At 46.2% G+C, this 12,396-nt stretch overlaps 3 protein-coding genes across 3 annotated transcripts; 2 read left to right on the top strand and 1 right to left on the bottom strand.

Moving 5' to 3' along the window:
- Window positions 1-3,326: 3,326 nt before the first annotated feature.
- On the top strand, window positions 3,327-5,533 carry F4813DRAFT_379127 (sulfate permease; the record flags this gene model as incomplete). Its single annotated transcript, XM_049245410.1, has 3 exons — window positions 3,327-3,663; window positions 3,737-4,626; window positions 4,715-5,533. 3 exons carry the CDS (start codon window positions 3,327-3,329, stop codon window positions 5,531-5,533), a joined length of 2,046 nt encoding a protein of 681 aa, XP_049102982.1.
- Window positions 5,534-6,109: 576 nt separating this feature from the next.
- F4813DRAFT_349219 (putative methylenetetrahydrofolate dehydrogenase) lies at window positions 6,110-8,002 on the bottom strand. Its single transcript, XM_049242152.1, has 5 exons — window positions 7,830-8,002; window positions 7,595-7,702; window positions 7,176-7,396; window positions 6,365-7,097; window positions 6,110-6,310 (listed from the first exon to the last, which is right to left on the bottom strand). The coding sequence occupies exons 3-5, from the start codon at window positions 7,376-7,378 to the stop codon at window positions 6,218-6,220; spliced, it is 1,029 nt and encodes a 342-aa protein (XP_049102981.1). The 5' UTR covers window positions 7,379-7,396; window positions 7,595-7,702; window positions 7,830-8,002; the 3' UTR covers window positions 6,110-6,217.
- Window positions 8,003-8,205: 203 nt separating this feature from the next.
- Window positions 8,206-12,273, top strand: F4813DRAFT_272463 (Dos2-interacting transcription regulator of RNA-Pol-II-domain-containing protein). The gene is made up of 3 exons (XM_049240389.1): window positions 8,206-8,492; window positions 8,549-11,019; window positions 11,072-12,273. The coding sequence occupies exons 1-3, from the start codon at window positions 8,399-8,401 to the stop codon at window positions 12,071-12,073; spliced, it is 3,567 nt and encodes a 1,188-aa protein (XP_049102980.1). The 5' UTR covers window positions 8,206-8,398; the 3' UTR covers window positions 12,074-12,273.
- Window positions 12,274-12,396: the final 123 nt, after the last annotated feature.

Below are 12,396 nucleotides of genomic sequence, written 5' to 3'. Positions count from 1 at the left end.
ATATCGACCACTAATAGAGTTGTCGTGAACCAATGTTAGCTTCTACCTATGGAAAAGAAAAGAAAAAGAAGAAAAAAGAGACGTCCATTAAATACTTAGATAACAATGATTGCTAGAGCAAGCATTTGTGCGTCTACACAGAAATCTAATTAACTTAAGCAAGATGTCATTAAGAATGTCTTGTAGTCGACCTAGAATATCGATAATAAATCATGTGCACTTTCTAATTACAACTATAGAAACCTCAAGTCTTCCCTTGTAGAAACTTCCACCCACGATTCACTCTTCTAGGCCATATTTCTTTATAGGTGCCCAGGCCTAGTATTTTATTAATTCCCCTATGTGTAGCGCATTATTGTGAGCTTCCTCATCAATGTGTGTCTACCAGAAAATGGCCAACTCAACATTTGGGGGGTATATTAGTAGGACGAACGCCTCTGACCCTCTTGGGAAACCTATTCAGCTTATTATGCGAGATCCTTGTTCAGTTTATCGTTTCTTTGTCGAAAAAGGGACGTTGTAAAGCCACCGAATACCGAGATGAGGCGATATCCTGCGTGGAATCTATGAAGTTATAGAGAACACCGAGTATGTAGTGACCAAATATAATCGCCGACCATAACACTCACGATGACTAGCCACTCGGAGTAAAAGAATGAAGCCATCGTAACAGAACCTCTAGATAGCCGCCTCGCTTTCTCTTTGAAACTGCCTTCCTACTTAGGATCGCGTTCGGCAGGTCGGCTTTCGCCTGCTCAGAACTCGGAATACACACGGCATTATGCACACAATTTGTAGAACCATGATTATAGTATTGAGGTGACACAACTATCATACAAATCTTTCCAAGCTCGCTGTATAGATGCCTCTTGTAACGTTAGACTGGCGAAATGTCCCATACGGCCGAGAAATGTCCAGCTGGCCATGCCACTAATCCCGAGATGAAGCAAATCCGAGAGCCTCCTTATTTCAAAGATCGAGATTAAGGCTGCGGAAACACGGCTTCAGCTCTAAGAAGGATTAATAGCAATAACCGTTAGAAAGCCTCCGTGCATATAAACATACACTAGGGAAATATGTTATTCGTTTCGTAACAGTCTAAGGGGCCTCGTAACACAACATAAGAAGTATTTATGCACCTGTATATAATTTATTTACACGGTAAGAGTATAGCCTTAATCGCAAACGACTTCATCATCACCAAGAGAAGAATATTATGCCAGGCTATGTTATAGTCTGCTCTCCAAACGAATAAAGCAGCTTCTATTGCTAATAGGTAAGTTGTCTCTTCCGCAGTAGCGTTACGTACCTCTGAGCAGTAACTAAGAAGATATCCAATCGCAACGTTGACCTAGTTCGGGTCCATGAGAATTAAGTTACCTTTGAGTTTTCGCTTCACGTACGTAATTTTCTTAAACAACTTATGAACTCCACGAGGGTAGCATTAAATTGGCAATAACCCCCGAAGGGAGCTTACGAATTCCGGATTCCGTCACCAATAGTAGTAGTACGAACTGTTCAATCATGTCTCGTTCCATTGTTCCCCCCGCGCCACGGCAGCATACTAGTCGATAATATCTACTAGTTAGGAAAGTAACTGCGGTATCCAATAGGGTCGGGTATATAAGTAAGGGTAGTTGTGTCGCAATTGATACTCACCAGCCTATCAGAATACTTGCCGCTCATACCCCGAACTAGGATCGTCGATATTTCACCTTTGCACATGTTTTGTTTCTATTTTAAAGTCTTCACTAGCAAGATCACGCCGCAGGAAGTATGAATAAACAGAATTAGTCTAATTGTGATGAGATTGATAGAGCTCAGTAACGCCTATCACTTGGCATTAAGCATATGCCCACAAGCCACATAACCAAAGTCTTGTCCATGCAATGTGACTGTTACACCCAAAGCTTGGTACTTGAACAAGCTTTCTCTTACCCTTGTAACTTAACCAAGAGGGGAAATTTTTGAATCCATGGCGCTGTTCAACGGTGCTTGGCCGCATCGTCCAACTAAAATCTCCGGCGGTAGAAATATTCCTCGGTTATGCGGCAAAGTATTAAGTGACCTGTTTGTTTCCCACGGACGATCCAAGACTCTAGGCAGTGTGCTTGGGAGGCTCTATGCTTAACTAATACGCAATCGCATTACGAAGCGTAACTATAAGCATGTGAATCCTACGACTTGGCCTACTGTCGCGACCGCGATCCAAGAACTCGGAATGCTTTTGAAACTTATAGGCTGCCAAGAGATCTAATCAAGACTATAGACCACCGTTTTGTATGCGTATAAAGCTGATCGAGACGTACATACTACATATGCGGAATTGAGCCGAGTTATCTTACTACGTTGCTACCACGGTAGATACCCAAAGTGCCTATATGCACGCAGCACAAAGCACAAGTGGCACCGTTAATACAGTAACCAGGTAAAAGATAATCATACCCCAGATCTGCTATTTCTAAATGTCAGCACAAGCAATCGTTAAAGCCTACGGTGAGGTTCCAATAAAGACAAGTCCATTGTCCATTCACATGCTATAATTCCGTTATAATCACAAAACAGCTGCGTGACGGCGGTGCTAACCGCCGGACGAACAATATTTCTTGGCACTGATTGGCTCGCTGAACAACCAAAGACAGGTACCTAGGTTAGATCACAAATCTTCTGTTTCTATTTTAGAAGACATCCTGTTTTATATACATGCCTCATATTCCAACGTCCCACATACTGTCAATTACCCCGCGTCTCTATATCACTTCCCAGACGGCACTGTCACCCAACGTTATGATCGACTATTAACACTGGCATACAGTTACATTTAGTCACGACATGGCGCCTAATCCCGTATCTCAAATTCGTATGTATGGGTCGTTTGCATAGTAGTAAAGATGGGAGACTATTTTGCTTCCCCCTGAAGCCCAGGCCGTACCCTGGGCCTCCGCGTGGTCTATGATGTGTGACTGACGCTGTGCTCTCTCGCACCACCGTTTACATGAGCAGGAAAAGAGGTTGATACTTGAAGAGAGTCCCTATAATACCGATAGAGTGGCGAGAATGTGCCGAAGGGTGGTATGATCGCTACGGAGGTGATATGTTCTTTGAGTCGAGGGCGTTGTTGTCTCCAAGATTGAGTTTCTTCATGGAACCTTCTGTTTACGGAAGCCACCCAGTGAAGTGTGTTGATTGGAACGCAATGTGAGGTAGATACCGGCTTTCTATAGACTTCAGTTTAAAGTCTATATTAATATCTATGTTGAGATCAGCCGCATTGATCTGAAGGCATAATTCATCAGTTCCGGTCTTTTGATTCCCTCTTCTCAATCATGGAGAGACGAGCTACTGCTGTCAGAAACGCCGTTAAGGAGGAGTTCCGGACGGACGTTACCCTCAACCGGGTGGTGAAGTTCGCCCGCACTGCACCTAAGCACTTCCCATCGGCCGCTAAACAGTACCTTGTCGACAAGCTTCCTATCATCCAGTGGCTGCCACGATACTCCCCGCCATGGCTCCTCCAGGACTTCATGGCCGGTCTCACGGTCGGGGTTCTACTCATTCCTCAAGGCCTAGCATATGCCAAGATCGCAACAATACCAATTGAGAATGGCCTCTACTCTTGTTGGGTTCCTGCTGCCGTGATGGTGTTCATGGGGACATCGAAGGGTGAGATGTTCCCCAACTTAGAACTATGCATAGCAATGTAACTAGTGAAAAAGACACTTACATAGAAGCATAGATCTATCAACGGGACCGACTTCGATCATGGGTCTCCTAACCGCAGAAATCATCCGCGATCTTAAAAACGAGTATTCCAGCACCGACATCTCATCGGCCGTTGCTCTGATGGTAGGTATCTGGTCCCTCCTTATAGGCTTGCTCGGACTCGGGTTTCTCCTCGACTACGTTTCCATTCCCGTCCTTACCGGATTCATATCCGCAACAGCCTTCGTCATCGGCATGGGCCAAGTCGGCTCCCTAGTCGGGCTTAGCAACCTACCAGACGGTGCTTTCAACCAGTTAGGTGACATCCTAAAGCGTCTTCCCCACTGGGACGGTCCAACTTGCGGGATCGGTTTCGGAACCGTCGTTGTCCTGCTAGCTCTCCAGAAAATAGGCAAGAAATGGGGCAACAAGCACTTTGCCATCAGGTACATATCGAGCAGCAGGGCGATCATTGTGGTGATAATTTTCACCCTGATCTCATACCTCGTTAACAAAGATCGTGATGACTACCTCTGGGGTGTTAGCGAAGTTGATACCCATGGAATCCAACATCCGAAAGTCACAAGCGCCGACCTTCTCGCAAAAGTCGCGGCTCGGTCCATCGCTCCCTTAGTCGCGTGTACCCTCGAGCACCAAGCTGTTGGCAAGGCCTTCGGCCGCCGGAACCACTACGCCATCGATCCGACTCAAGAGTTCAATTACCTCGGTGTTACCAACATCATCAATTCATTCTTTGGCGCAATGCCTGTCGGCGGAGCTATATCCAGAACGGCCGTCAACTCGGAGTGTCACGTTAGGAGCCCCCTGAACGGCGTCTTTACTGCAGGTTTCATTATTTTGACTCTATACGCGTTCTCGCCAGCTCTCTACTGGCTACCCAAGCCGACCTTGGCTGCTATCATCGTAAGCCCCCCCCCCTTTAATTTTGCGAACAAGACGGAACTTCCATGTAAAGTGCAAAATGCATTGCTAATATCACCCGTCTTAACAGATCATGGCTGTGATACACCTCTTCGGGCCGCTCTCCCTAATCTGGCGCTACTGGCGCGTCTCTCTCGCCGACTTCATCGCCTGCATGGTCGCCTTCTGGGTGACCATCTTCGTGTCGGCCGAGATCGGCATCGGCGCCGCAGCAGGATGGAGCGTCGTATGGACGCTCCTCCGCTCCGCATTCGTGACGCCGTCGGTCCACGCCAGCAAAACAGCAGACAACTCGGGCACGCTGCAGCCGCTCGCGCGGGTCTCGACGCAGATACCGCAGAACGGGGCGACGGAGAATATCGGGGGCCCGGTCATCCCCGATGACACGGTGGTGGTGCGCTTCGCGGATTCGCTGTTCTTCCCGAACGCGAACCGCAACAAGGTCAACGCGCTCGAGGCTATCCAGCTCGTGTACCCGTCGGTGCAGAGCCCGACTTACCGCGCGGATGCGGAGCGCCTATGGAGCGTAGCGGCTGAGCAGCGGCTGGAGCGTCTTCGCACGGCGCGAGGTGTCGTCGTGCGCCAGATGCCTCTGGCTGTTGTGATTTTGGACTTCGGCATGGTGCCGTTCATTGACGCGACAGGCATCACGGCCTTGGCAGAGCTCAAGGATGACATCCGCCGCCAGCTCAGGTTCGGCGTGCAGATACGGATCGTGGGTATGACGAAGGGTGTGCGCCGTCGCTTCAAACGCGCTAGCTGGAAGCTTGCGGACGCGGATGACCTGCTCGATGGAGATGCTGATATTGTGTATCCTTCTTTAGAGAGGGCAATTTGGGATGAGCGTGACCGGGATAGCTTAAAGGGTATTACGACGGAGAAGGTGTAAATTTATTAGGGGGTTGGGAGTGTGTAATGATTTGTCTTTTATCTTGCTCTTGTGTACTATTTACTATATGGATTCTATATAGGAGAGAATAATTCAAGTCTGAATATTTAATCTTTGTTAAACGAAAGCTTTATTGGGTTTATTAAGTTAGCATCCAGCCTCAACTCAAGTAGGATAAGAGAGGGCGGCCAGGGGTATACGTGATTAGATGAATTTACAATCCTTTGAGCGTTGCTATTAAGATGTTGAACATTAAAATAATAAGTTAACTTGGTAATTATTAAGGAAAGAAATTACATTCTTTGTATTGCTCTTCATGAACCGCTCAATAACAGGAGCCTATGTCTCTCTAGGGGTTAAAGGCGAGAGAAACTTCGTTAACCTAAACATCTGTTCTAATTGATTATGGATATAACTGTTGATGATCTCACTATAAAAAACTTTTAAAAGTATTGACTAGGTATAAGAAGTATTACGAGGAGCTATAGATCGAAGTAGTAGAGGGCTTTATTTGGGTTTGAATTCATGGCAAAGCATTAGCAAAGATGGTAAAGTCAAAAAAGTCATTTTAATAACTTATAGTTGAAATCAAGTTCTGTAACTTTTTGTAGCACGCCTTGGGCATGCATTTCTAAGATCTAATAGTATGTGAGAAATCGGGGTATCAGCTTATGCCGTCTAATTTTAACCATCTACAAATGCTTCGCTCTTGGCCTTCTGCGTACTCTCGTCGGTAGATCCGTCTTTGTTAGTTGAAGGGCGGTTTGCAATCAAGCGCTGAGCTGTGGTTAGTACATCATAAACATCTAGCTTAAGTCATAGATCACATACCACAAGATTTCTAAGCAGCACTGCAATTGTAACTTTACCAACAGAAGGCACGTAAATCGATGCCTTCTCTTTGATAGCGGGCCCATCGAAGTTCCGGAAAGATGAGAAGTTAATGCAGACGGTTCCATCGCGGATGAGCTCCGTCGGCACCTTGTATTTCTCCGCGGGGACACCGCCAATGATGACGTCGCTGATGGGTATGCACTGTTCCAAGGCCCAACCCTCCTTGTCTTGAACCTGGTGTCGTGGCTGCTTGATGCCCTGGCCACGAGTGAAGAGCTGAACTCCTGTTATGTCGACAGAGTACACAGTGGCGCCATCGTTGGCAAGTAGAGCGGCCAACGGCCGGCCGTTGACCTCTGAGCGGTTGATAACCGTGATGGTTCTCCCAAAAAGTCTGTTTCCATAGGGTAGGATAGAGTTGTAGATCTGAAGGTACTCCAAGATCTTAACCACGGCCAGGGGAGTACAGGGCAAGATAGACTTCTTCAAGTTCTGTGGAGGGTCCAGAAACCTCACGTTGTAGTACATGTTGTAAATGTGTTTATGGCAGAGACCTTCAACATCCTTGGAGAGCGAGACGGTTTCCTGAACGTAACGGTCGTGAGCTGGGTTGCCAGGGAAGATGGGATAGTAGACAATAATGCCGTCTACTTTGCTGTCCTCGTTGGCATTCATAATCTCTTCTTCTAGTCTATCCTTGTCTACTTGACGCAGGTCGAAGGTAAAGCCGCTAATTATCAATAAGCATTATGCCCCCAGTGTAAGTGAGCAAAAAAGCCCACTGCATTGAGAGCATGTGATTTCTTACTTCTCTTCACAAGTCTTCTTTGACCATTCAGCATACTTAACAGCTGCCGGGTCATCATTGGCAAGGAAGGCAACTAGGGTGGGTTGACCCTCGTTGTGTTTCTGAATAGACTTCAGTGTGTCCTTGACCTCAGTGAGGAGACCTCTAGCAATGGTCTCTGCTAATATGACCTTGCAGGTCTTTGGTACATCGTGCGTAGCCATGGTTCGGCAGGAAACAGACTAGACTAAATCAGCTGCTATATTCTCCTGAATCTCTATATGGACAGATAAATATTGTATATGAGATATATCACAATAGAAGGGCAGAAATTCTGGGCGTTGTATCATAAATGGGACGAATGGGATGTGATATATATACAATATATAAGTATATAATATATACCTATATAATACAGGGGCGAGTAAATTTCGACATACCTGCCCCACTACAAATGCTTGTAGTGCCCCGCGATCTAAATTGAGGGAGCGTCGCGGCTTGTGATGTAGTTTGTGATGTAGTTTGTGATGTAGCTTGTGATTGTGTAGCTTGTGCAAGTTAATGTAAGCAAAAGGACGCGTAGAAGAAAAGTTAAGCTTATGGTGAAGAAGGTCTTGTGGCAGAGGAATTGCCAATGACAATGGAAAATCGTGGATTGGACGGGTAATTATATACCTCCTAAAAGAAGAATATGGGGAATGAGCGACTAAATGAGGTAGATTAACAGATCTCATCGTCAAAACATCCGGAAGCGCTGTTAACTTTGAAGCGAAGTTTTTTTTTTATCCTTTCGCGGAACCCCACCAAGCTAGTGCTACTCATGTAAAAGTCCCTGAAAAAAATTGATTGCCCCTCTTACTTCTTTAGGTATAGAATTGGCCTTGAATTGGCCCTAAATCGGCAGCTGCACAGGCAATCTAGCCGGATCATCGTGCAGCCGCGGGGCATTTCGTCATTTTGTCATTCAGATTGGGTACCTAGGTACAACCTCAATGTTATTATTGTTATGTACATCCTTAAACCTGAGGGTTACCTAAGACATTAACAAAATACCGAATTGCCTAACCTAGGTTACTTCGATATTCTCTGACAAAGGCAATAGTGCATGATCAATATTTACCGCATTTTCTAATAGGATAACTATTCCAGGGGTATTCATTAAAGAATAAAGAAAAAAACGCACCTAAAGACGCCTGTTCGACTTTGTCGAATAGCGTTGTCTTGTCCCACTACCACTGCGAAATATGGCGGGCGTCAAGTTTGACGATCTCGCTTTGCAGTATGTTCTTACAGATGAGAACGACCAGGAACAGGCAATATCAGAGAAAGCAGCCACAGGTAAGTTTTTCCCGTAACACATTAAATAATTTGACATGCCAACACCATCTTTCAAGGAATTCAAGAGTCCACGAACAACAGAATAGCCGTCGGCCAGTGGGTCGCATCCATAAACCGTTGGATTCAACCGGACGATGATTCCAATGATGATAACTTCATCGCGCGGGCAAAGGCGCTCGATTTTCTAGCCAGCACCCTTGGGGTTCTTAAGAAGAGAGATGTGCTCCTGAAAGCTGATCAAGTCAAGCTCTTGGTGACTTTCTTCGGTTCCCTCTTTTCAAGCGATCACCGAGCTGGTGTTACAGCTTCTGCTAAAGCGTTGAAGCACCTGGCTAGCATGAAGTCATTCCAACCCACTTTAGGAGATGATATAATTACAAACGTCTGTAAATTGGGTGATGATTTCAAACTACAGACACCAGCGACACGCCTAGAGCTCTATGAATTATTTCTTTGGCTGCTCCAGGATCCTGCGGTAGCCAATGATCTTGAATACCGCCATGGAAACACGTGCGGATTTATAACCAGTCTTCTGGACCTGTGCCGGAACGAAAGGGACCCGTTGAACTTAATGAAGTGGTTTGACATTCTAAAAATATTTCTACAGAACTTTTCACCATCGGAAGATATTACGTTAGAGGTCTTTAAGACCTTCTCAGCTTATTTCCCCATTTCTCTGCGGTCATCAGCTACGCCGTCAGGTATTACCGCTGATGATCTGAAGGGCGCTGTGCGATCATGCTTCGCCGCCCATTACCGCGTGGCTAACCACGCGATACCATATCTTATTAACAAGCTCGATCAAGGGGACGCGGTAACCGTTGCCGTAAAGGTCGACATTTTGCAGACCCTTGACGCATGCTTAGTACAATATGAGCATCCCAAGAAAAGTGTTGTTCCATTTGTTGATCAGATATGGAGCTCACTTAAATACGAGGTTCGAAACGGCGAGATCCCGGATACTATTAAGGCAACTCTAAAGGTCATACGATCCCTTACCACGCGGCTTGATGAGGATGAGCTTCGATCGTTCTTAGCAAGCGCTTGGAGGGATCTCGTTGAAGACTTATCCAGTCCAACCTACACGGCTCAGGCTGGTAGACTCCTAGTTGCAATATCTGGGGCTGGTTTCCAGTCTTTTTCGAGTATCACTCCCCAGGCCATATCCCATACTCAATCTACACTTAGACATACCCAATCCGCATCGCATAAACAAGAACTTGTGGCGTTACTCAACTCATTACTCACTATACGATCCCATCTGGTCGATACACTGAAGGACGACCCGAGCGTCGATAGGAACTTGGGCCTACTAAAGGACGAACTATTTGGCGATTCGCTCTTCTCTGAAGTATATGCACCTCTATGGGAAGAAATCTCGGGTTCTCAGGCAGCAGATCAAGTAGGTGTCTTCAAGAAGATCTTAGAAGGACTTGCTGCTCTTGTCGGACAGCGATCTAGTGACGCCGGACCTTCTCATCAGTTATGTTCTCCTTCTACTTGCGAGAAGATCTTTAGTTGGCTCGCAAGCCCATCTATCATCTATCCTTTGGAAGGCAAAAAGTTCAATGAAAACAATAGCGATGCAAACCAAGACATCCGGGATGCTGCTGTTGCAGCGCTGAAGGAGGCTGTACCTCTATACCCCCCCGCATTCCAGCTCCTGCTGCAACAGTACCTCTCCTCACTCAAGGTAGCATACCAGCAGCAACTCGATATATATGAGCTCCCCTTGGAGATTAAACTGGTTGCTGGCACACTATGTGAAGTTGGTTGCTCAGATTCGCCCGGAAGCCATTCGTTAATATCAAACTCCGTCTCTCTAATCAACATCCTACTCGAGGGGTTACTATGGATGTTATCAGAGCAGGCACCAATAAGATATTGGACTGCGCTCATCTGTTCTATTCACTTTTCCATTATACAGTCCTTGGATTCCACGTCAAATCAAACGCTCGACCCCTTACAGCCAAAGCGGCCTGGTATTACAAAGGAATGGTACATGCGATTTACCAAAAATATTGAGAATGCCGGGGCCCCTCGACTTGACTTGAACAAGTCTGGAAACCTCGCAATTAAAGTACTCGAAGGACCGGAGACAGATAGTATCGACGCCCACCAGCAACTATTAGCATATTCTCTGTCCGTTGTGGAGCAATTATACCGTCGTTTCACCACCGTCCAGTACCAAGGTGACGGGAGCAACAGAAACGGACCCCAAATAGGGCTCGGTAAAGATTTCAAGGGGGGACGTGATTCCTATATTGTTGAACAAGATATGTGTCTGCATCAACTTGGTCTTCTAGCCGCGTCAGTTGTTCGGGCTTTAAACGAGGAGGAGCAGAAGGCTCTAGACCTAAGCAAGGATGCATTCATTCTTTTCCATGATGTCGATTCCACTAACGCCACTACTCCGGGACATCCTGCCTCAGAGACTATTGGAGTAAGCCCATTGGACAAATTCCGTACAGCACCTTTATCGATGGGTATCCTCCAGGGTCTCTATCCTGGTGTGATGAGCGCGAAGGTGAGCAAAGAACATTTCGGCTTGCATTGCTAGTAACTGACTGTATTTATAGTGTCATGCCAATGCACTGAAGAATATTTGCACAGTCCTGACCACCCGTCCGTTACTTTGCTCCGGTACAACAAGGGCCGCGTTAGATATTACCTTTACGATACTATCAAACAAGCTCCGTATGGAAGACGAAAACTACAGCAACGAAAAATTGCAAATTCAACAAAACTTGATCGATGCCCTAACAAACACTTTGAATCAGGTTTCGGGATCCATGATATTCGTTGTCCGTAGCATTCTTCATTTCTTAGCCGGCGATGTGGCACGATTCAGGAGCAGTCCTGATACACATAACGCATTACTCAAGATAGTGTGTGAAAAAGCGCCATCAGAACCCACACTAGGTCGCTTGTTAGCGGAGAACTTCGAAGTACTCGTCAGTCCTAAGGAGTGCCTTGAGAAAGAAAACCATGCGATTCGAAAGAGACTAAGCGGCGAGTGGCTATACTTTAAGGTCGTCCAGCCTTATCTGAAGGACTGCTTCCCCAGCTCTGGGGTGGATGAGAACGTTACAGTTAATCGCGCTATAATGGTGTTCTCGATCCTAAAGCACCTAAAGTATGAACAGTACTCCAGCGACATTGAACAGATCGTGCGGATCGGTATCCGGTCTCTATCTACATTTTATGCCGGCCTGGAAATGGAATACTGCCTTAACGTCCTGCTACAAGTACTTGAGAAGGAGCCGAACGCACTTAAAGAGCATATAGCTGGTCTCATCTCGGGTATGATCGTAGTCTACAAGACGGCTCGAGGAGGAAGCGAAACTACGGAGTCGAAAGGGGATCATACGGCGTTCAAGAGCATAGGAAAGGAACGAATCCTGTGCCGGAAGTTCGCGCTGGAATTCTTCCAGAAACTACCGAGCTCGTACGAGTCTCAGTATCTCGTGCCTTACCGTCAGCAACTACTACGTCCTCTGTCGGCGGCTTGTGGAGACTCGATTAGAGAGATTCGTCGAACGGCACTAGCAGCTAGGAAGGCCTGGGAAGCGCTTGCTTAAAGAATTAATGTTGAGCATTTGTTGAGGTCCTCGATGACCGACTGGAATGTTGTCGTACTTGGCTACTATAGTCCAGATAGGGGTTGGCTCTTAAGTGGTACCTAGTTGCTTTTAGCATAGGAGATACATACCAAAGCATATGCGAACTGTCCTCGATAGCTATATTTAAGCACGTTTCAGTAGTTTGGTGATGTTCTCGTTGTAATGGAGTGACATACGAATACATTGTAAACGACACAAAACTATTCACGAGCAAGGCATCGCATCAGAAGATATGGCATTATATTTCAACACATGAACCCATGCATTACTAGATTATTCAA

Source organism: Daldinia decipiens (genome assembly GCF_022478715.1).
Source record: "Daldinia decipiens strain CBS 113046 unplaced genomic scaffold F4813scaffold_5, whole genome shotgun sequence".
In the NCBI taxonomy this organism is placed as follows: Eukaryota; Fungi; Ascomycota; class Sordariomycetes; order Xylariales; family Hypoxylaceae; genus Daldinia; species Daldinia decipiens.
Note: the sequence above shows the minus strand (reverse complement) of the source record. Positions and strands in the feature narration are given on the sequence as shown.